Raw genomic sequence first — 21,465 nt, 5'->3', positions numbered from 1 at the left:
GGCCTCCGTCCGCTTCACTTGGCACCTGCAGACTATTTACCGCACCGGCCATCACTAACGGCAGCCTGAAACACCGCGCAGACTCTAGCCGGGGAAGCACTGGGCAATCGTCAGGACCCCAGAATTCTCGCTGGAAACCGGCAACCAGCTCAAACCCTCGGCAACGAGACTGCAGCCGGGCGCACGCGATCACCAACACCCAAGGCCTCCTTACAACTTCTCCAACCGCCTCCGGGAGCGGCAACGGCGCGTCGAGTCAAGCTGTCACCTCGGACGGGCCGCTGGATCCGACCTCCTAGGGCCTGGAGTTCCCCCGGCAGCTCCCCGGCAGCACAGCAGCACCCACCTCCCGACCCAGCGGATCATTAGGCGATGAGTCAACACGTGCAACGAGGTCAGATGCGTCCCCGCTGTGTAGCAACAGCCATCGCTAGTCACCTAGAGGCAGCGGCACCACTGCGGGAAGCCGGCGACTCAAAGACGACTTTCTAACTTTCACGTGCGACCGCCTGCACCTTCCGCGCCGCGCACACCCGCAGCCACCCTAAGCAGGGGCTGCCGGGGCCGGTGGAGCGGGCCGGCGAGGACCCCCGCCCCGCAGATGGCCCGCGACCTCGCGCTGCCCTCTGGCGCGGACGGCGGACCTGCGGACCGGGGGGACCTGCGGGCGCCGGCGTCTTATCGCCGGCACGGACACAGCGCGTTCCGAAAGGGAGCCCCGCGCAGTCGGGCAAAGACGCACAGACGCAGGAAGAGAGGCTCGGAACTTTGCCGTCCGCTGGGGACGTGTCCCGTCCCCGTCCCCGTCCCCGTCCCCGTCCCGAAGGGCGACTTCCCGCAGCCGCAGGCACTCCCGGCCCCGCCAAAGACACCACCCCGCCGGGCGGCCCGCGCCCCGAAAACAAAGGGGCCCCGCGGAAGCGCGCCCGCCGCTCCCCTCGGGGTCACCGCACGGGCCGCGCGGGAACAAAGCGCCTCCTGACCTTCAGGGCCGCGCCGGGGCGGGTCACCCGCGTCCGCCCGCTCCCCGCCGCCGCCGCCGCCCGCCCGGCCTCCCCGCCCTCCCCGCCGCCCGCCCCGGCCTTCCCGCCGCCCCGGCCGCCGCCCCGCCCCTGCCGCCGCCGCCAGTCCACACGGCGGCCCCGGACCTCGCCCTGCCGTCCCGGCCCCCAGCGGTCCTGGCCCCGGCCACCCTCCGGCCGCCCCGGCGCGCCGTTACCCGGCCGAGCGCCTCGCGTCTGCTTCTCACGCCTCCTGCGGCTGCGGCAGTGGCGGCGGCGGTGGCCTCGCTCGCTCCAGGGGCTGCGCCGCCGTGGCCGCCAACAACACCGCCTCCCATTGGCCGAGGCTTCTGGCCACGCCCCCCTCGAGCAAAGCGGGCTGTGGTTGGGCGGCCTCGGCGCAAGTCAACGACGCTTCGGCGCCGCCGGCGACGACCAATCAGGGGGCGCGGGGCGGGGTTCGCCGCGCTGCGTCGCTCTCAGACCCGCCGGCCGTACGCAAATGAGGGCGTGTGACGTCTGCGGCGGCGCGCGCCCGCATTCCTTCCGCCTCTTTAAGGGGCGGGGGCGCGCGGAGGACGCGTGGAGGGCACCTGCTGCGGCAGGTTGCCCGCCGCCCGTCCCCGGCCAGCCCCTTCCCGAGCCCGCCACCAGTTCGGTGCCACTTCCAGCAACGCGCGCGCGGTCCCCGCAGACCCCCGGCGTCCATGCCTGTCCCCTCCTCAAATCCCAGGGCTCACCCTGCCTCGGGGATTGGCACTTGGGGTTCCGTGTTTCTCACGCCTCCGCGTGCGCGCGCAAGGTGGCTGTCTGCCGGGCACTGGCCGAGGCAGAGCCCACCAGCGGGAGAGGGAGCGATGCGCGCTGCCCCCGACCCCCGTCCCAGGAAGGCCCAGGGGAGCCGGCCCTGCCGCCTGGCTGGGTCCCCACCACGGGCTCCTCACATGGCAATTTGTAGAACAGCGTTGACCTAACAAGAAATAAGAGGACAGTGCGCCTGGATAGCCATATGCCCAGGTCCGGGGTTCCAGAGGCTCTTCGTTAAGGGGCTACACCTGCAGTTGGGGGTCGCGTTATTTTGTCCGTTTTTTCAGAAATGGTTGTTGGGTAAGCAGTGCCTGGTCCTCGGGGGTCTGATGGAGGTGGGGCAGGTAGTGGTGCACTCTTTTCCTGGGGTCACTGAGCGGGTGGGAAGGAGGGCCAGGGGTGTCGGAAGGCTTTCTGTCTGTATCATGTTGAGAATGCTGTTTTGATTTCCTGTGGCAGCAAAGTATACGAATTGAGGTGCTCAGAAAACACAACAGGAATTATTCTCTTGTGGCTAGAAGGCAGAAATCGAGGTGTCATGGGGCTGGGCTCCCTCCGAAGGCTCCAAGGGAGGGTCCTTCTTGCCTCTTCTAGCTCTTGGGGCTGCAGCCATGTCCCGCCCCCTCCCCAGCCCCGCCCAGTCTTTGCACCTTCACATGGCCTTTCCTGTGTCCCTCTGTGTTCTCTGCAGTGACTACATCAGGGCCTCATTTTAACATCTACAGAGACCCTATTTCCAAATGTCAAGTGCACAGGTACAGGGGTTAGGGGCTGAATCTCTTGGGGGCCACCATTCAGCCAGCAGCACACTCAAAGGTGCGTCCTGTCAGTCATACTGGCCAGAGGGCTGTGCATGGACAGAGCAAAAGTAAAAGGGTGGGTGGGCGTTCCTGGGTGAGACCCCTGGGGCCAGATCCGTGACCTTCCCAATTCTAGCTGGATGGTCCTGACAGAGAGCCTGTGCCTCAGTTTCCCCATCTGTCAATCACGGGCACTTGTAGTACCCGCTTCATAGAGCTAGCAGAGGGTTGGGACAATGCAGGCAAATGGCTCAAGGCAGGTGTCCACTGTTCTGATGACGCCACTCACCCTGGCCAGAGGAGGGGACTAAGTGCCTGAGGACAAGGGTGGGGGTCTTAGAGTTGGTCCCTGGGCCTGTCACCTGGGGCTCTCCTAAGAAGTCTGTCCTCCGAGCGACTTAGCCTGTACCGGGCTCCAGATGACCTCTGGTCCCGCACAGGCCCTGGTGCTCAGACTGACCGGGAGCGGCCACCGTGGAGCCTGCATACTGAGCCACCCTTTGACGGGCTGGAAGAGCTAGCTCCTGGGTCCACTGGTGGCCCAGACACTGCCTGGAGAAAGCAGCCCAGGTGAGGGATGGTAGAGTCCACCTGTCCACACCTGCAGTTTTCCACACCCACTGGCCCACCCCTCGGGCCACTTTTGGGGGGTGGTGAATGATACCAAAGTCCTCTCCATCCACATTTTCCTTGTCGGCTCTTGCCTGTCCATTAAGTCAAGCCGGGTGGTCACCTCTCCTGAGAGGCTGGCCTTGAACACCCTCCCGGCTGCTGCCACCTCTCCCTGCTTTATGTCCACCAAGTTCCCCATTTCCAGCGTCCCTGATGCATGTGCACCTGATTACACGCATGCCTCCTCCCCCCTGGTCCCTCCGCTAGGAGGAAGTGTCAAACAGGCTTCCAGAAGGAAGCAGTGCCCCAGCCCATACCCGAGAGCCAGTAAGAGTGGGCCAGCAGGGAAGGCCCTGTCGGCACAGTGCATTCCAGGACCTACGCAGAGCTCAGGGTGGCTCTTGTCCCTAAAGACAGCATGTGAGATCCCCACGGGAGGGGAGTCCTGGGCAGGTGCACAGAGATTTGGAGGCGGGGGGTAATGCGTGGGGCAGGATGTACTCAGTGTTGTCACCTGCTAGGGAGAGTGACAGGCAGGGCTCCAGGCTCAGAGTGACGCCAAGCAACCCTGCCATCCCGAGCACTCTGCCTGGCTCTGACCTGTTCTCAGATCTCGGGCACTGGGTCTCCGGTTCCCCAGCAGAAATGGGAGTAAGAGTCCCATACGCTTGACCTCGTGGGGAGTGGCCCTTTGGAACATGCAAAACGTCCTGTGTGTCTATTGTGAAATTAGGCAGCATTCTTCACCTGCCTGCCCTGTGGCTATCTTTTGTCCCCCATTACACCCATGAATGGATTTACTTAGATGAAACATTGTCATAGTAAACGTGTTTCTCTGTCACAGAAAACAAAGGTACAAGAATCAATGCGTCTGGGGGTTTCCTGGGGCCTGCCACCACAAAGTGCCCTGAACTGCGTGGCTTAAACACAGACGTGTTTTCTCTCCCGGTTCTGGACAGAAGTCTGAAATCCAGGTGTGGGCAGGGCCGTGCTCCCTCCAGAGGCTCCCGGGGAGGACCCTCCCTGCCACTTCCAGCTGCTGGGGGCTCCGGGTGGCCCTGGACTCGTGGCCGGGTCACTCCTGTCGTCACGTGGCCTTCTCTCTGTGTCTGGGCCTCTCCTCTTATAAAGACACCATCCATGTTACGCTCAGGGCCCACCCGACTCCGGCGTCACCTCATCTTAATCTAACTCATTACACCTGCAAAATCTGATTTTTCCAAATAAGTTCCGTTTCAGAGTTCCGGGTGGACGTGAATTCGGAAGCGGGGGTCGGGGGCATACTACTCAACCCGGTACGTCTCTCCTGGAAAACCCGCCCTTCCCGGGCCAGCTGGCCATCTATCAGGAACGGCCCCTGCAGGGCGGTCTCCCTCTGCTTCCCAGCGGGGCAACTGCTCCTGGCCCTTGAGTTTCTGGAGCCTCCAGTCGGTGTCAGGGCTGAGGGGCTGAGGCCCAGCCCGGTGCTGGAGGGCCTGGGAGGCGGCCTGCGACTGCCCACCTCCCCTCAGGGATCTGCCCTCACCCTTCCAGTCCCTGGGCCAAGACACCCAGTCCCACCAGCCACCCAGGGACAGTGAACTCCCTGTCTCAGCACTTCAGCTTGAAAGGGCTCCCAGCACGTGGGGGCTTGTGCCTGAAGGCACCGCACCACCCCACCCTGGACCACAGGCTTTGGGGATCCAAGAGGCTTCCCAAGAGCCCCGAAGGAATGTGGGTTCCATTTCACACCCGTTTCCGGAAGGCCCCATCTCTGCCCTTGCGACGTTTTCATCGTGAGCGGCCCCCTGCCCCCATCCCAGGCCCTCGGGCTGTTCGCCTCCAGGAAGAGGGTTGGCTTGGCAGTTCCTGCTCTTGCCACGGGCCGGCCAACCCAGAAGCACCAGAGATGGTGACGAGGTGACTGCTGTTTTCAGCCACCAAGTTCTGGGGCAGTTTGGTGGCAGGAGACAACGGGAATGAGTTTGTTTCACTTTGTCTTGGGGCCTTTTCTTTCTGGTTCAATTTTGGTTGCATGTAAGATGTGTACAAGGTGGGAGGGCCCGGTGCCTCCATATCAGGGCGGCTCTCAAACTCACAGAGGCACCGTGCTCCCCGTGGCTGCGGTGCCCCCGAGGAGCACCGGGTGCCCGGGGGACGGTCAGCCCCCTGAAGGACGCTGCGGCGAGGGGCACACACACATCGGCACGCACACGGGCGTCTCTCCGGGTTTCCCACAGCGGGGCCCCAGGCGCAAGGGCTGAGGGGACCTACACGCGGATGTCCCCGAACTCCCCCACGGGGGCCACGGTGCCTGGTGCTGCCGTCAGTGCTGCGTGAGACGGCGTCTCCCGACCTGACCACCCGGCACCGACCACCCTCGGGTCCGAGCAGGTGCCCAGCCTTGGCAGGTGTGCAGCCGCGCTGAGCCGGCTCCGCCCGCACCGTGCTCGACAGGGTTCTGCCGGGGATGCTCTGCCCCACTCCCCCTGGCTGGGACCTGGCGACAAACGGCTGCCCTCCCCGCCCCACCCCCTTATCTCCGCGGCCAGCTTTGGGATCCGGGCAGCGGCCGGGGCCCGCCCTGCTGAGCCAGCCCTTCGCTGCCCCCGGAGCGCGGGACAGCGGTCGGAGCCGTGGCGGTGTGTTTGCTCAGCAGAACGAGAGGGGCCGACCGAGCGGCCTTTGTGTGGGTGTCAGCGGCCTCGCCAGTCTGAGCCTGCCTTTCTCCTGCTTAAATACCTCCAAATGCACCGGCGCGCAGAGGTCAGCCGATAGCGATCTGCAGGGGGAGAGATTTCCCGGCTGAGTGGCTGAGTGGCGCGGCCAAGTCGTGCCCTGCTGAGCAAGCGCCCCGGAGCCGCTTCCGCACCAGGGCCGGGCCTGCGGGCGACAGGCCGCGCGGCACAGAGGACGCGCAGCCCTGCTGCCTGGAAAAGTTTATTACAGAGTCTCAGAGCCGACGACGGCAGGTGAACACAATTCTCAATTTGGGACCCGAGGGCCACTGTAAACATCATGGAGCGTGGGGCAGTGTCACTAAGGACGCAGAGAGAAAGCCGTCAGGCCACCGACGGCTTGGTGTGAAACCGAGTCCCCTGCTGTTTCATTTGAAGCTTCCGTTTTGAACCATTTGCAGGTACTCCTTGTGGAGCCTCTCCTGAGCTTCCAAAAGCTTCTTCAGCTTCTTGGCTTGCCCTTTGCTCAGCTCTTTGCCCTCGCTGTCATGTGTGGGCAGACCCTGGGGACGGAGGGCACGGGAGGTCACCTGCACGCACCTGACTCCCGCTCCCGGGCTCACAGACTCACGCTAGGACGCGCCTGGGCGGGTACCCGCCACAGCGCACCAGCCCCAGTCACCGAGAGGCCGGTCTGGGGGCGCCCTCCTCCCGCCCGGGGGCGAGGGCCACTGTTCCCTCTGGAGGCAGCGTGGCTCAGTCCTGATGGGACCGGCCCAAGCGTAAGAACCAGTAAGGAAGACCCAAGGGTCTAGCGGCAAAGCGGCCGAGCCCCGCCGGAAGGAGGAGCCCTGGGGACAGCACCCTCGCCTCCTGAGTCGCGTTCCCGGCCAGCTCAGGAGCGACACCTTGTCTCAGTTTAGCCAGGCCACGACTCAGTGCGGCCGCTGCCACGGGGGGGGGAGACTCGAGGGGCCACAGGCACTGACCCCGGATAGCGCCTCCCCCGGACTGAGCCCCAGACAGAATAGCCGCTCGCCTGAGGCTGGAGATCCCCACCATTTAGGAGCCCAACGAGGTTCTGAAAAGACAAAACAGGGCTTCTTACGTTTTCATCAAACTTGGAGTATTTGTCAGTCTCTGACAAGAACATCTCACTGGGTGAGATCTTCATCTTGGCCAGTTTCGCCGCCTGCAACACAGACCCTCCGTCACCGCAGGCGAGCCCACGAAGGGAAAGGCGTGACCTCGCATCACTCCCGCCCAGCCCCGGGTTCAGAGAGCGACGGAAGGCGGGGCGGAGCGAGTCAAAGGAGGGACAACCCAACACTGAGCTTCATGGTTTTTCTACGGAACGTCGAGAAGCTCGTTCCGAACGATCACAGCAGCGGGAACCCAGGAGGGTGCCGCGGGTGGGCGCGGGCGCAGGCCAGGGTGGGCCCGGCTGGGCCCAGGGAGGCACAGAGAACAGGGCTCGGGGTCAAAGTGTGCACTTCCTCCCAGGAGAGCCCAGGCCCCACACAGACGGCACGTGGTACCTCTTGTTCCTGTTTTTTCCTGGCGGCCCCCTCTTTCTTCTTCCTCTTCTCTTCTTCAACCTAGGGGGGAGCAGGGGCCCCATGAGCCAAGTCTGCCCCAGGGCCTCTGGGGGTGGGAGGCGGAATAAAGCAAGTGCCCGCCACCCCCCACTGCCTGGACTGTGACCCGGCCCAACCCACGGAGGGAGCGGGGAGCCCTCGTTCATTCCCCGCGGGGACGATGCCCGGGGGCCGCGAACCAGCACACGTGACAAGGTCCGGGGTGCGGCTGGCACGAAGGCAGGAGCAGAGCAGCGAGCCCGGCTGGGGGGCTCTGTCGCGTGGGTGAGCGGGGACAGCATCGCGAGGGCCCAGAGAGGGTGGGGGCGGGGAGTTACAGGGCGGCAGGTGCCAGGACACAGGGCCTGGGCCAGGGAAGGGGCCTGCAGGAGACAGGTGGAGGCCGGAAGCCCACCCCCACCCGTAGCCTGCGGCAGCGCAGGGCCGAGGGGGGGGCGGCCTGGGAGCAGGGGCGGGGAGGGGGTCCCCGGGCCCGGGTGTCGGGTGGTGCCCGCGAGGACAGGCGCAGGGCCCCGGCTGTGCCACCACCGATAGGAGGGAAGGGCAGGTTTGGGGAGCTGAGTCATGATACCGTCTTGGAATCTGGGGTTCTCAGGCGGGCGGCTGGGTAAAGGCAAGCGTGGGGCCAGAGAGAAGCGGGGGGGTCCCGGGCAGACAACCGTGGGATGGGGCGAGGTCAGGGGAGGGCCGGCGCAGCGGCAGTGGCGCTACGGGAAGCTGCACCTGGGGCCGCGGCGAGCGCGAGCAGCAGCAGGCAGGGCCGCCCCCCTGCCGCCCTCAGCAGAGCCGCCGTCTGCCTCTGTGCCCCACGAGCACCTGCACGGGCAGAGCGCCAGCGGAGCAGAGCGGTAGGCTGACGCGTCTGCTTCCCGGCCCAGCCCGCAGGGATGGGACACAAGGCTGGGCCACGGGACGGGGCGGACACGGGAGGATCGGGGAGGCCGGCTATCGAGAACCTGCCCTGGCTCCTCGCCCCCTCGCCCCGTGAACCGCGCGCCCGGCCCCCCCGCTTCCTGGGCAGATGGAGGGGTGACTGGCGGGTCCCACCTCAGGGACAAAGGGGACAGCACTTCGTAGGGGCAGGTACAGCCCAACATGTCAGCTGTGCTTTACCGAAAGGGACCTATTCTCCCTCAAACCCCGGGAGGAGCTTTTTAAGAAGAGGGTCCTTCCTTAGAAGGCAGACCTTCCCGTCACTGCATCGCCCGGCGGTCACACGCAATTAGGTCTCCCCCTGACACTCGCAGCCACGGGGCCTTAGCACGGGAGCTGGCGCAGCACAGAGCACACGAACGCCGCTGGTCTCGTGTCCCCGTAAGTCCGCGGTGGCTCCAGCACCACTCACCCGTCTCTTCTCCTCTCTCTCCTTCAGCAAGGTCTCTCTGTCCCCCAGCTTGACCACGGTCGGCAGCCCTGAAAAGCCAAGCCTGTGAGACGGGGCCCGGCCTCCACACCGCCCACGCCGCCCACGCGGCCCTCGCGCCCCCCCTCGCCGCTCGCTTCAACGGCCTCAACGTTAACCGTGACGCGGGAAGGCCTTGCCGCTCGTGATGGAAAGCCCAGAGGTCATAAGATAGGACAGGTCCCCTCAGTGTTTAAAATCTAAGAATCTGCCAATAGTCAAGCCCAAACCCCCACTAAGTCGGAAGACGCACAGTGAAACCGGAGGACAATCCCACAGGCTGTCTCCCGAGTGACAGACAACAAGCCGGGGTGGCCGGTGGCCTTGCCGCTGAAACGCCGGTCAAACGCAGGAGGTGTCCTCGACGGCCACAACCACAAATCTACAAGGCCGGCCCCCAGGGGCCACGGGGGCCCTCCTCCCGTAAAACCCCAGCGTCCTCTGACCCTGTCCCAGAACTTTTTAAAAAACAGCCCCCCACCCAGCCTCCTTCCCTCCTGCCCACCCACCACCCCAGAAGCTCCTTACGACGGGTCCCCAGAAGCAGCCAGGGGGACCCACCTTCGTGATCTTCGAGCCGCACCCCGAGCTCGGGCAGGATGTCGTCCCGCAGGGCATCGCTGAGCTGCAGGACCTCAGGGACTATGGACAAAGACAGCAGCTCAGTCAGACCAGACACGAGGCACGCCCAGGACGCGGCGGACGGGCGCCTTCCTGAGTGCCGCAGAGGGAGCCCAGGCCTGGCACGAACGGGGCCACTGCCAAGAGTGGCCACGGTCTGCACCCTGCCCTAGGACGCCGATCAGAGGCAGGTGCTGTCTGAAGACACACATGGGCTGGTCCCAGGGACTCTGAGCAGGGCAAGGTCAGGGCCGCCCCAAGCCAGGTGGGCAGCTGGCCCAGGGAAACTAGGCTTCCCTGAACAGGAAAGAGGCGCGGAGGGGCGCCCGGGGGCGGGGGGCGGCTCAGTCAGCTAAGCGTCCGATTTCGGCCCAGGTCAGGATCTCACGGTTCGTGGGTTCGAGCCCCGCGTCAGGATCTGTGCTGATGGCTCAGAGCCTGGAGCCTGTTTCCGATTCTGTGTCTCCCTCTCTCTCTGCCCCTCCCCTGCTCGTTCATTCTCTCACCCTCTCTCTCTTAAATATTAAAAAACAAAACAAAACAAAACAAACAAAACAAAACACAAGAAAAAAAATAAACCACCCCAAGCACCTGGCCAACTGGGAAGGCATCCGGGAGTGCTGAGCCCCTGCAGCCCGGCACCATATTCCACACTCCAGGACCCAGGGACCCAAGGCCACCCGCACGGCCTGCAAAGGCTCCTTGCACTCTTCACATGGCAGTCAGGCCCGGGGCAGGCCCAGCGGTGACGAGTCTAGGCTCCCCCAGCTCCCCCATTTCCCCCTTGTTCTCGTGGTGAAACGTGCTCCCGTCCACACGCTCCCCCGCCCTCCACACGTCCTCGGGACTCCACAAGACTCCAAGCCCCCACCAGTAAGAGCCGGAAACGGGCCCGGAGGTTGGGGCGGACCCCAGAGCTGCCGGCGTTCTCGGCGATGCAGGAGGCCCAGCCGAGGGGTGCGGGAGGGCCGGAGGCCTGGGGGACAGGCACGGGTGCGGGTGACCCTGCCTCGAGCACCAGCTCCATCCACTGCGGGCACGCCGCTCCTGGCCAGGCCTCAGCCCACCCCCAGGCGTGGGCCAGAGTGAGCAGAGGGCCCGGGAAGTCCAGGAGGAGGTGCAGAGCCCGCCGTCCCACTGGCTTTGAAGTGACGCCCCATAGAAAGAGCACACACACCCCGACCCAGCAGACGGAGTGGGCAGGGGTGAGGTGGCCACCGACGTGGCCTTCAGACCTCAGTGGACGGTCCCTGCGGGTTCAGACGTTCTCAAGCCTCCGTGTCAGTCTCTGTGAGTCCCAGAGGCAGAGCCAATGACCGCAGGCTCGCTCCCTCCAGGCCAGGGACGGCGGCCTTTATGGTTCTGCGGCAGCGGTCGCAGGGGGAGCCCGGCGGCCAGAGAGGCCCTGTTCCCAGGAGGCTCAGTGCCGAGGATGAGGCGGCAGGGAGAAGCAGTCCGTCTGCCTTGGGGGAGAAGGGCGCCTCGCTCAGGAGCTCCGCCGTGAGGACCTGACCTCCGTGAAGGACATTCAGCCGCAGTGACAACCCCGCGGGTCGGCCGGCACCTGGGACCAGCCGCCTGCCAGGCGGGGCCGACGTTCACGTCTGTGAAGCAAGCGGGCACGTGCTGCCATCCCTGAGAGCTCACGGGGTCTGGTGGCGCCGGGACACTCTGTCGTTCACAGCCAGGTCCCAGACCGAATCAGCTCACGCTCCCAGAAGGCCGCCTGGCCCAGCCGCCACGCCCACCAAGTCCCGGGCTGGCCCAGCCCGCACCTGCGGAAATCAGCGCGGGAGCTGGGCTGTCACGGGCACGTCTGTCTCGGAAAGGTCTAACGGTCACAGACCACAGAGCGAGGGTCTTCCGATGTCGGGACAGGCGTGCCGGGGCCCGGCCTCGTCTCGCGGATGCACCACGGCCGGCGTCTGCCGAGTCCGCCGCCCTCCCCGGGCACCCGCCGGCACCCCGAGGCCCAAGTGGTTCTGCGTGCCCTGGCCGCGCCCCCGTGAGAGCACCTGTGCGGGAAACCGCGCGCCGCCCCCCACCCCCGCCCCTGCCCCCGTGCCCACGGCCTGCACTCGCACTCCGCCTCGTCCCTCTCTGCCGCCCTGACCCTGGCCCACGGGCTCGCGCACTGCCGAAAAGACAGGTGACGCACGGGCGGCGGTTCTGTGATCTCAGAGGACTTCCGAGGCCCCTGCCCACGAGCGCGGCCACCCCCGGGGCAGATTCCCTCTTCCAGATGCCGCCTGGAGAAAAGCCCTTCCGGCCTCCCCGGCACGGCTGATGGAACGACACCCTTCACGCTCGCTCCCTGCCCTTGCCCTTGCCCTGCCCTGGCACCGTGAGGACGGCGGACCCCAGGCCGGGCGCTGAGCCAAGCTGACCGGATCTGGAAGGAGAGTAAGCCAGGGCCCATGCTCACCGCCACCAGCCGCCTGGCAGGGGGGGGGTGGGGGGGGGGGGGGGCTCCGCAGAGCTGAGGACAGCAGCCATCACCCCCACGCGAGACCTGCCCTGTGCACACAGCTCGGACCCCCCTGGCTGGCTTTCTCCTCCGCCCTCTTCTGAGTCACGTGCTGACCAGGCCCCGGGGTCCCACAAGTCGCCAAGGTAAGACGAACGGCCCAATGAGAGGCACGGGGGCGCTGGGCCGGAAGGGACCCCCCCCCCCAACCCAGAGAAGATGCACAGGTGGCTGAGAAGCCCGGGGAAAGGTGGTCAACATCAAGTGCTGTCGGGGAACCGTGCCCGTGTGAGGGCCCCTCCCCTGCTAGGAGGGCTGGAGGGTGGCCATCACCTTCGTGCAGCCAGGAGCAACGCGTGGCCGCGATGAGACATCGGAACTCCCCCCCCCTCCCCCCCACGGCTGGCGGGAACAGGAAACCGCGCAGCCGCTGCGGGACAGCTTGGTGGTTCTTACAAAGTCACACGTGCAGCAGCCACGGGACCCCCCACGACTCCACTCCTAGGTCCGTCCCCAACCAGACGCTTGTACCGCGTGTCCCGAGCAGCCACGAGGTGGGAACAGCCCGGAAGCCCGCCAGCAGCGGAACAGACACGGCGTGGCGCGTGCACTCGGGGGCGTTCCGTCCCGCCCCCACGAGGAACGCAGCCCCACACACGCTGCAACGTGGGGGACCCTCCGTGAGGCAAAAGAAGCCTCCGTGGCCGACGGGCGTGCGGGGTCCAGGCCACCCCAGGCCACGGGGACAGAAGGCAGACTGGTGGGGGCCGGGGGCTCACGGGTCACGGCTGTTCCTGCGGCCGGTGGGAACGTGTGGGAACCAGAAGGAGGCCGAGCACGGTTGCGCGACACAGGAAGCGCGAAACGCCAGCGGACTCGTTCACTTTAACGGGAGCTGGGTTTACTCGTGTGAATTTTGCCTAAGTTTTTTTTATTCTTAAAAAACAGGAAAAGTCTGGTTGGATACTTTTGAGGAGTTTGATAAAGCATTCTTTAAAGAAAAAAATGGGTTTTCTTTGTAATTTTAGAGAGAGTGTGCAAGTCGAGGAGAGGGGCACAGACAGAGACGGTGACACACTCAGCACGGGGCCCAACGGGGCCTCGATCCCACGACCCTAAGGTCACGGCCTGAGCCGAAATCAAGAGTCGGACGCCCAACCGACTGGGTCACCCAGGCACCCCTCGATAAACCATTCTTAAACTAAACGTCTGGAGGCGCCAGGTCTCCACGGCTAACGTGACCTTATAAGAGAAGCAGAGAGGGGCCTTGCCTCCGGGGTGGCTGGGGTCAGGCGGGAGGACGGGGCGCAGACAGCACGACGGCCGGGACTCCGGGAGAGGCCCCGCCGCACTGCCTGCAACGTCCCCAGAGCGCAGCTGGGGCTCCGGGGCGAGCTGCGGCCTGGCTGCCGAGCCTGGGGCTGGGGCGGGACCCGGACTGGGCAGGGCTGTCATGTGGAGAAGGGGTGCAGGGAGGGCGGGGCCATGACTTGGGACGGCAGAGGCCGCCCTGAGCCCTGAGCGGCAGGGCAGCCGCAGGAGGGCCGCTCCCAAGGGTGCGACCACACAGGCTCGCCCCCCCCCCCCCCCCCCCCCCCGGCACCGCTCTTCCAGGGAGGAGACGGCCCCACAGCCACTCGAGGGCCCAGAAAAGGCGGGCCTCCCTGGGTACAGCCCGGGGCACCCCGGCCAAGTGTGCCAGCCACAAGGACCTCGCGGCCCTGTCCACTCTAAGGGATTCTAGAAAAAGAGGGTTTCTGTCGCGGTCAGCAGCAGATTCTAGAAAAAGAGGGTTTCTGTCGCGGTCCTCCGTGAATGAGCAACGGCTCAGAAGCATTTTGTACGAACCCAGAGCGAGACCCCCCCCCCCCCCCCCGCGCCGCCGGTGCAAACCCAGAGCCAAGACCCCTACCAGCACCCCCCTCGCGGGCCCCTCCTGGCATGGGGCTCAGAGTCCACGGAGCCCGGGCCCACAGGAAGGGGGCGCCCGTCGGGGCTGAGGGCAGAAGGAAACAGCGGGCACGGAACAGGGAGGGCTCGGGAGGGGACACAAAAGGCCGTGGGAATCCCCCGAAGGACGAGCGAATGAACACGATGTGACAAGCACACAGGGGGTATTGCCCAGCCTCAAAAAGGAGGGAGACTGACGCCGTGGCATCTGTTGGGACACAGATGGACCTGGAAGACGCCAATGACACCGAGTGATAGGTGCCGTCACCGAGGCACAAGGGCTGAGGATTCCACGTGTATGAGGTCCTCAGAGGGACCAAGTTCATAGAGAGCGAAGGTGCAACGGTGGGCACCACGGCCGGCACAGAGGACGGAGGTTAGCGTCTAACGGGACAGAGGGTCAGTTTGGGAGCATGGAAGGTTCTGGAGAGGATGGTGGGGACGGGTGCTTAACAGCAGGAATGTGCCTAATGCCCCTGAGCGGCACGCCTGCACGTGGTTAAGACAATAATATTTCACGTTACACACCTTTTACCAAAAATGAAAACACAAGGGGGAAACGGCCTTGTCGCCCCCACCCCCACCCCGGGCCCCCCCGCCGAGCTCTGACCACAGGCCCATCCCTGCTCTTCTGACTTCCCAATTTCCCAAGCCTCTCCTGGTCAGACACACCCCCACACCCCCCATCCCTCCTGGCCAGGGCTGAGCTCTTGGCCCTTTACTGGGGAAACTGTCTCCTACTCCTGTGTCAGGCGAGCGCCTGGACCTGGGAGACTTGGCCGAGTGAATGAACCAGGACCTACCCTGAGCCTCTCGCTCTGTCTCCACGGCCAGCCCAAGGTGCTCGACAAACAAAAACTCAGCACTTGCTGCTGCTGTCGGGTCGGGAGGGAGATGGGGTAGGGACAAGGGTGATGCCGCCTTCGGCCCGGAAGGCTTTCCCCATCTGCGGACCGAGGTCCACAGGCCCCGGGTCTCTGGCTCACGGACGGTTCCCTATCCACAGGGGCCCCAGGTCTGTGCGTCCCAGGTCATCGCCTCGGGTAGGATGACCTCTCTAGCCACCTGAGCCTTAGGGTTGCACAGCGCAGCAGGTGGGGAAAGCAATATAGCATACACACAACGACCCCCGTCCTGACTGGCCACTTGGCCTTGTCCATCTACCCAGAGCAACAAACGTAACAAGCAGGAAAAAGCGGCCGAGGAAAAGCAACATCGAACCGTCCCCCAAGCCGGTCGACGGGCACCGCTCTCAGGGCCTGAGCAGGGACGTGGCTGGTCAGGGCTGCCGTGCTCAGCTCCCCCGGCCCTGGTTCCCCAGCACCTGCCAGGAAGGATGCCGTACAGCCGGGGCGGGGGGGGGGGGGGGGGGGGGGGGGGGGTGGACGGGGCAGTCGGGCAGAAAAGCCCAGGCTGCGCAGCCCCCCGACAAGAACGGTCACCCCCAAACCCGAGACACCAGCACTGTCAATGCTGTCGGACAAGTCAGCACAGGACCTGAACGTCCCCCCCGCTTTTCAGCTGCTTTAAAACGGCGTGAGGGCCAGGTGTTAGAGACAGGGGACCCTGCTTATTCAACTGGTCCAAACGCCACGGCCCCGGCCTAAAGCCCTGTGCTCCCCACAAAAGCACCGTCAGATCCCGGCTCCTCCCCGAGGGGCCCGTGGCCTCGGTGGGGGGGGGGGGGGGGGGGGGGGGCCTTCCCGCCCTCTTGCTCTGCCCTCCCCGGCACAGGCCCAGGCCTGCTCATTCCTCTTCACGGGGCTGCTTCCTCCAGCGGCTCCCTGGCCAGGCCACGCCGCTGGGCCCTCTGCCTGCTCCCACCCGCAGGACACCCCTGCCAGGACCCGCTCTGCGGGGGGTGGCGGCCAGATGAGCTCCAGGTGGGACTTCCCAGCACAGAAAGGCCTGGGGAGGCAGCACAGCACAAGAGGTGACAGGAGGCATCTCCGGTGAGCGAGTCCAGCATGACCCCCGGCAAGGCTCAAACCTTCCCGCTTTCCTTTCCACTCCGTGAAATGCCGAGCCTTGAGCCAGGCAGCTGAGTGTGAGCTCAGCCTGGCAGCCAGCCCCAGGCCCCCCGCTCACCAATGCCAGCCCCTGGCCGGCCGATTCGGCAAGGGCGGAGAGGCGACCCGGCCTGGCAGCTCCCGGGAGGCTCCGCCCTCACCTGGCTGTCCTGCCCCGCGGGGACACTTGGGAGCTAGAGACGACGTGGCTGTCACGACTGGGGGCGCCGTGCTAACCCCCGAGCTCGCCCCCGCCGCGGGCCAGGAGGAACCTCACCTTTCTGCTCTCGGGCGATCTTCCGCACGCCTTCTCGGAACTCCGACAACACCTGCAGGTAGGGCATGACCGTGGACTCGAGCTGCGGAGAGAACGATTTCGTTCAGGGACCAGCTCGGCCCGTATTTGAGGACGGGCTTCAGCACGCACTACAGAGCCGGGCCGCCTGCACGCTGCCCGTGGCTCCGGTACCACGACCGGGGGCCCCGTGTGGACGGCGGGAGCCGGGGGCCCGGCAGAGAGCCTCCCCCTCCAGTCCGGCCGGACGGGCTCCACAAGCCGCACCGCTCAACCACTCGAGGGAGCAGCTCCGTCCCAGGCCAGACACACGCTTGTTAAGAAACACCCGTGTTCACAGCGAAACGGTTCGACCCAGGCGAGTCTGCAAGATGGGCTGCCTTCGGAGAGGCCGCCGCCGTCCCGTCCCCCTGGGCTGGGACCTGCGGCCACACGCGCTCCTGTGCGAGGCCAGCCAGCGCCTCTGAGGACCGTCCCACCATCCACACGCGCTCGAGCACCCGCTCCACGGCGCACTCCACGCAGCACCACGGAGGCGGCCACGGAACGCAAAGCCCGCCAAGGAAGGGAAGCCGAGGACGGCAGACCCCGAACCAAAGAAACAGTGATTTTATCAAAACCCTTTCTATTACAGCTTTTCCTATTTTTCTAGCAGGCTTTTGAGCAAGGTCTCTCCCTGCCTCGTTAAGTTCATTCGGCGGCTCGGTAACCCAAGCAATGACCAGTAAACGCGGAAGCTGGCTAGGCCTCTCCAGGCCCATTCCCGCACCCGGGCTGGGGCGTGGCCGTCCTGCAGGGGAGGGGGCCGGGCTTCTGGGGTTTAGGTCTTTACCTCCACCAGGCTGAGGCAGCCGTGGTGAGCCTCGGGGCACAGGGGCAGGGGCCTCAGCCAGCACGCCTGGGGGTGCGTCTGGAGGAGGCGGGCCCCAGCGGTCCTCCCTGCTGCCTCAACAACTCAGGTTTGGAGCAGGTGCACACCCTTCAAGTGCTGTAAAGTGCACGCCCGGCCCTGTGGCCTGGCAGCTCGCCTGGCTCGTTCCCTGGGGCTGCTTATCCCAAAGAGCCCGCTGAGGTCACTTGGAAAGGCTCCCACACCACCAACCGCGTTTAGAAGTATCTTTAAGGGGCGCCTGGGTGGCTCAGTCGGTTAGGTGTCCGACTTCCACTCAGGTCATGATCTCGTGGCTTGTGGGTTCAAGCCCCACGGCGGGGCTGGGCTGACAGCTCAGAGCCTGGAGCCTGCTTCGGATTCTGTGTCTCCCTCTCCCCCTGCCCCTCCCCTGCTCGTGCACTCTCTCTCTCTCTCTCTCTCTCTCTCTCTCTCTCTCTCTCTCAAAAAAAAAATAAACACTAAAAACTTTAAAAAAAGAAGTATTTTTAAGTTCGAAAGCGGATGGTCTCTAATGTAGGAAGTTTTTTTTTTTTTCCCCTGGGAAATAAAAAAAAAAATCTGGTATTGCTGACACAAGAGAACAAAGCAGCTTGTAGGTTTCCTTTTCTGAAAAGCGTCAAAAAAGATGAAGGCCCGGGGCTCAGGCAGGCCTTCTGAAGTCAATGCTCGGGGACGCTATCACGAAACAATCTTAGAGAGGTTTTGCCCTTCCGCCCCGTACTTGGTTCCTGTTTTCATTTAAGTTATATTTAAGTATCTACACACGCGTTCCAATCAAACCACAGGGATCATTCGGGAGCAGGGGTGGGGCGTGGAAGCAGTTCTGACATGAGCCTGAAGGCACACACTCCAGGAGAGTCAGTCACCACGCAGCGGCTCCCGGCCACAAGGGTGACACCAGCTGCTTCTGCTGAACCTTCTCCCCATCAGACGCGCGGACCAGTGTGGGATCTGATCCACACGAGCAAGGACGTGAGCGCCTGTGAACCCGGGCCGTGTGGCTGCGGCTTCTTCAGAGACTGTCCCAGCTAGCCTGCTCTCCCGGGACCACCTCACACAGACAGCACGGCAGCGCGGTTCCCTGACAAACGGCCGGAGCAAGGCCCTGGCTGCCCCTGCACACGCACTGGGGTAGCTGACTGCTCAATTCTCCCAGCCAGGCCTAGGCGTGACCCGGGGCTCAGTCCAGAAGGTCCAGCGCAGGTGGGACCTAATGTGGGTCTCCAAATGTCCACAGGCTCGGCCAAGGAGGGGGAACAAGGAAGGCACGGAGCAGGTGTGGAGGGTGAGAGCGTGCTCCTCTGGATGGGCACGCTTCCCGGGGGCGGGGTGACCCAAGGGAGGGGGCTTCTCTGCGCCAGGTGCACTTATACTCACATTTAGGCTGCTCCCAGGTCCTCTGACCGGGAATCCCAGGGAGCTTTCCTCTTCTATGGCCCCAAAGACCTGGAAGAGAAACAGACGCGCGGGAGCGTGTAAAGAGGTCCCGAGAGGCGGCCCGCGGAGATCGGGTCCAGGAAACACGCCGCTGCAGATGGGTAGGGGGAGGCGGTGCAGACGGCCTCACTGGGTGGAGGGAGATGCCAGGCCCGAGGGTGCCCCCCTCCCCTGCCCTCTCCGGCCCGCTCTCGGTGAGGCCACTGGGCAAGAGGGGGCCGGAAGGCAAGGAGGCCGACCCCAGAACGTGTGAGCACGGAGGGCAGCTGCACGCAAGTGCTTTCTGAGGCGCAGGAGCGCAGCGGGAGCGAAGGACGGGACGGGTCTCGGCCTCCGAAGCCCACGATTCGCTGTGCCGCCCGGGGCCTGACCGCCTGCGTGCACACAGCCCGGCGAGCACACGGCGGCCTGTGCCTCCAGGGAGCCGCCTACCTTGAGCATGTGGGTGAGGTACCGAGCGATGCTTTCCAGCAGAGCCCGGTTGGGCCTCCTCCTCGCGGCCTTCCGGGCCGCCATGTAGAGGTTGCACTGGCCGACCAGAGCCCGCATCTCTTCCAGGACCGTGCGCGTGTCGACGTTATCACAGAGGGCCTCGTGCACCGCCGTCTTCTTGTCGTAAAAGCTGAGTTAAGAGGAGGCAGGAACGTCAGCCGATGGACACACTGCCAAGAACCCCCGCGGGGGCAGCGCGCCCCGGGCACGGTGTGGCGCACCCGGGAGCGACGGCTGCCCGGCCCCCGAGGCACGTCTCCCTCCTACCTCTTGTTCAGCTCCGACTCTTCGTCTTCCCACTTTTCAAACCGACCGGTTATGTCAACGGGAGCTCGGAGGATGTCTTTCACATTTAAGAAAAACTCCTAAAGTCAGAAAGTTCCGTTTACTGGCACTTAGAAACCTCTGCCCTCCGGGAAAGCGCCGAGGAGAGGCTGTGGGAGGGAGGCACATCTGGGGAGCCACGGCACGCCGGCACCACCCCAGGGCCGGCCGAGACGGGGAAAGGTTTCCTTGGAGACGGAGACGCGTCCCGGTGTTAGCCTGAGACGCTGGTGCGGCCGACGCCACGGGTCCGAGCGAAACGTGCCGCACGGAGACCAGACGCACGAGCGCTCCTGACGCCAGCGGGCGCCAGGGCTTTCGGGAAGGGGGCGCGGGGCTGGGCGGCCCCGGGCGAGGCTGCTCTCACGGTCCCGCCGCGGCTGAGCCGAGGCGTCCCCGCCCCGGGGGAGGTGGGCACTCACGTTCATGAACTTCTCGTACTGAAGCGCGGACTCCATGGTGTTGCTCGAGTAGTCGAGCGTGTCCTTCCACGAGTGCATGAGGAAGGCCAGCCGCAGCTGCCGCGCTGGGGGAGGAGACGGCACAGCGGTCCCCCCATCCTCCTGAGCAGCCACCGCCGTCGCGCATCCAACAAGAGGGGCGCTCGGGTCTCTGGGAGAGGCCAAGTTCTTACCTGAGTGCTTCTGCAAGGCGTCTTTGATGGTGATGAAGTTCTTGAGCGATTTGGACATCTTGCAGCCCGCGATGGTCAGGTGGCCCGTGTGGAGGAAATAGCGGACCCAGCAGTCGTTGTCGAAGTAGGCCTGCTCGGGGGGGGGGGGGGGGGGGGGTGCGGAGGGGGCAAGGTCGGGCACACGAGGCAGCTGCTGGCAGGGGCAGGGTCACGCTCCGTGAGCACTCTGTGCCCCCCGCGATGCAGAACAGGGGGGGCTGCCTTTTCCAACTGGGGAACGGGGGCCCAAGGGACGGCCCTGGACCAACGATGCAAGAGGTAACCACCGCGACCACCCCAGGCCTGTCTGTCGTCCAAGGTCAGGCTGTTCAGGTGGGAAATCGGACCCAACAGCTAGGGTTCAAATTCCACCGGCAAGACCCTGATGTGGAAATCAGGCTCCACGCAGCACCCCGCTGGCAGTGCCCTCGGCTTCTTCCTCCCCCACAGGGAGAACTCGAGGCCCCCCAACCGGAACAGCAACCCCGGCCTCTGCCCACCTCTGACTGGGCCAGCTCGTTGTCGTGGTGGGGGAACCGGAGGTCGAAGCCCCCTCCGTGAATGTCCATCGAGGCTCCCAGGAGAGCGCTTGCCATGGCCGAGCACTCGATGTGCCATCCCGGACGCCCCTAGGGACCGAGATGACCCGGTGACCGATGGCCAACCCTCTGCGTCCGGGCCTTCAGTTACCCCAGCGTTCATGAGCCTCCAAATCTCTGGGCCTTACTGGAACAGGGGTTATGTTCCACACGTGAAAAACTCAGGGGAGCCCACAGCAGGCCGTGGAGGCCAAGTAAGGCTCATGTAACCCCCAGACCGCCCAGCACTCGATCAGAAGCAGACGTCTACACCCCTCCCGCAGCCTTGGGCCAGGGGCACTGTTGTCACAGGGGACATCAGACAGTGGACTCATCTCCAGGAGCGGGTAACACTCAGAGTCAAAGGCCCCCAGGACAGAGGGGCCATGGAGGTCGTCCAATCCTCCGGGAAGGAGTCCCAAAAGGGACGTCTCGTGCCCCAAGGCCCACGAGGCTCTGTGGCATCTGGGTCCCCGCCAGCAACCGGGTCCCGCCGTCACCGCAGCCCCACCCCTTCCCAGGGGCCCACCTTTCCCCACGGGCACGGCCAGGACGGCTCGCCGGGCTTGGAGGCTTTCCACAGAGCGAAGTCATTGGGGGACCGCTTCTCACTCAGGCGGTCTGCCGAGACGCTCAGGTCACCTGCGGACACGAGGGAAGCAGCTCACCCGGTGCTGCCCGGCGGGCGGACCAGTGTCGCCGCGGGGCCCCCGCTGGGAGCGGCTGGCCGACGCTTCTGGTTTGCGCGGCTTTCCTCGGCCGGTGCTGCGGCTTCACGGCAAGACTTCAGTGCTGCCCCGCGGTTTGAGGGCAACCACCCGGGACCGGACCACGCCTGCCGCTTCCTCAG

The 21,465-nt window shown here is 65.1% G+C and overlaps 2 protein-coding genes across 7 annotated transcripts in view; both read right to left on the bottom strand.

Annotated features, from left to right (window-relative positions):
- NAP1L4 (nucleosome assembly protein 1 like 4) overlaps nucleotides 1-1,326 on the bottom strand; it is a 48,187-nt gene extending 46,861 nt beyond the window's left edge. For 2 of the 3 annotated variants that reach the window (XM_047877555.1, XM_047877554.1), the window contains exon 1: nucleotides 1,220-1,307. The gene's annotated coding sequence lies outside the window, so the exon portion shown is untranslated. Of the gene's footprint in view, nucleotides 1-1,219 lie in introns of all 3 variants that reach the window. The other variant, XM_047877553.1, reaches the window with a different exon arrangement.
- Nucleotides 1,327-6,126: 4,800 nt separating this feature from the next.
- The window catches only part of CARS1 (cysteinyl-tRNA synthetase 1), a 43,332-nt gene continuing 27,993 nt past the window's right edge, over nucleotides 6,127-21,465 (bottom strand). For all 4 annotated transcript variants that reach the window (XM_047878071.1, XM_047878070.1, XM_047878069.1 and 1 more), the window contains 13 exons: nucleotides 21,145-21,257; nucleotides 20,538-20,666; nucleotides 19,999-20,128; nucleotides 19,787-19,890; nucleotides 19,308-19,405; nucleotides 18,981-19,170; nucleotides 18,489-18,557; nucleotides 16,202-16,283; nucleotides 9,439-9,519; nucleotides 8,821-8,888; nucleotides 7,416-7,475; nucleotides 6,986-7,069; nucleotides 6,127-6,440 (listed from right to left, as the gene is read on the bottom strand). In XM_047878071.1, the coding sequence (XP_047734027.1) occupies nucleotides 6,306-6,440; nucleotides 6,986-7,069; nucleotides 7,416-7,475; nucleotides 8,821-8,888; nucleotides 9,439-9,519; nucleotides 16,202-16,283; nucleotides 18,489-18,557; nucleotides 18,981-19,170; nucleotides 19,308-19,405; nucleotides 19,787-19,890; nucleotides 19,999-20,128; nucleotides 20,538-20,666; nucleotides 21,145-21,257 (1,343 nt within the window). In that variant the 3' untranslated portion in view covers nucleotides 6,127-6,305. The remainder of the gene's footprint in view (nucleotides 6,441-6,985; nucleotides 7,070-7,415; nucleotides 7,476-8,820; nucleotides 8,889-9,438; nucleotides 9,520-16,201; nucleotides 16,284-18,488; nucleotides 18,558-18,980; nucleotides 19,171-19,307; nucleotides 19,406-19,786; nucleotides 19,891-19,998; nucleotides 20,129-20,537; nucleotides 20,667-21,144; nucleotides 21,258-21,465) is intronic.

The sequence above is a fragment of the Prionailurus viverrinus genome, chromosome D1 (assembly GCF_022837055.1).
Source record: "Prionailurus viverrinus isolate Anna chromosome D1, UM_Priviv_1.0, whole genome shotgun sequence".
In the NCBI taxonomy this organism is placed as follows: domain Eukaryota; kingdom Metazoa; phylum Chordata; class Mammalia; order Carnivora; family Felidae; genus Prionailurus; species Prionailurus viverrinus.
Note: the sequence above shows the minus strand (reverse complement) of the source record. Positions and strands in the feature narration are given on the sequence as shown.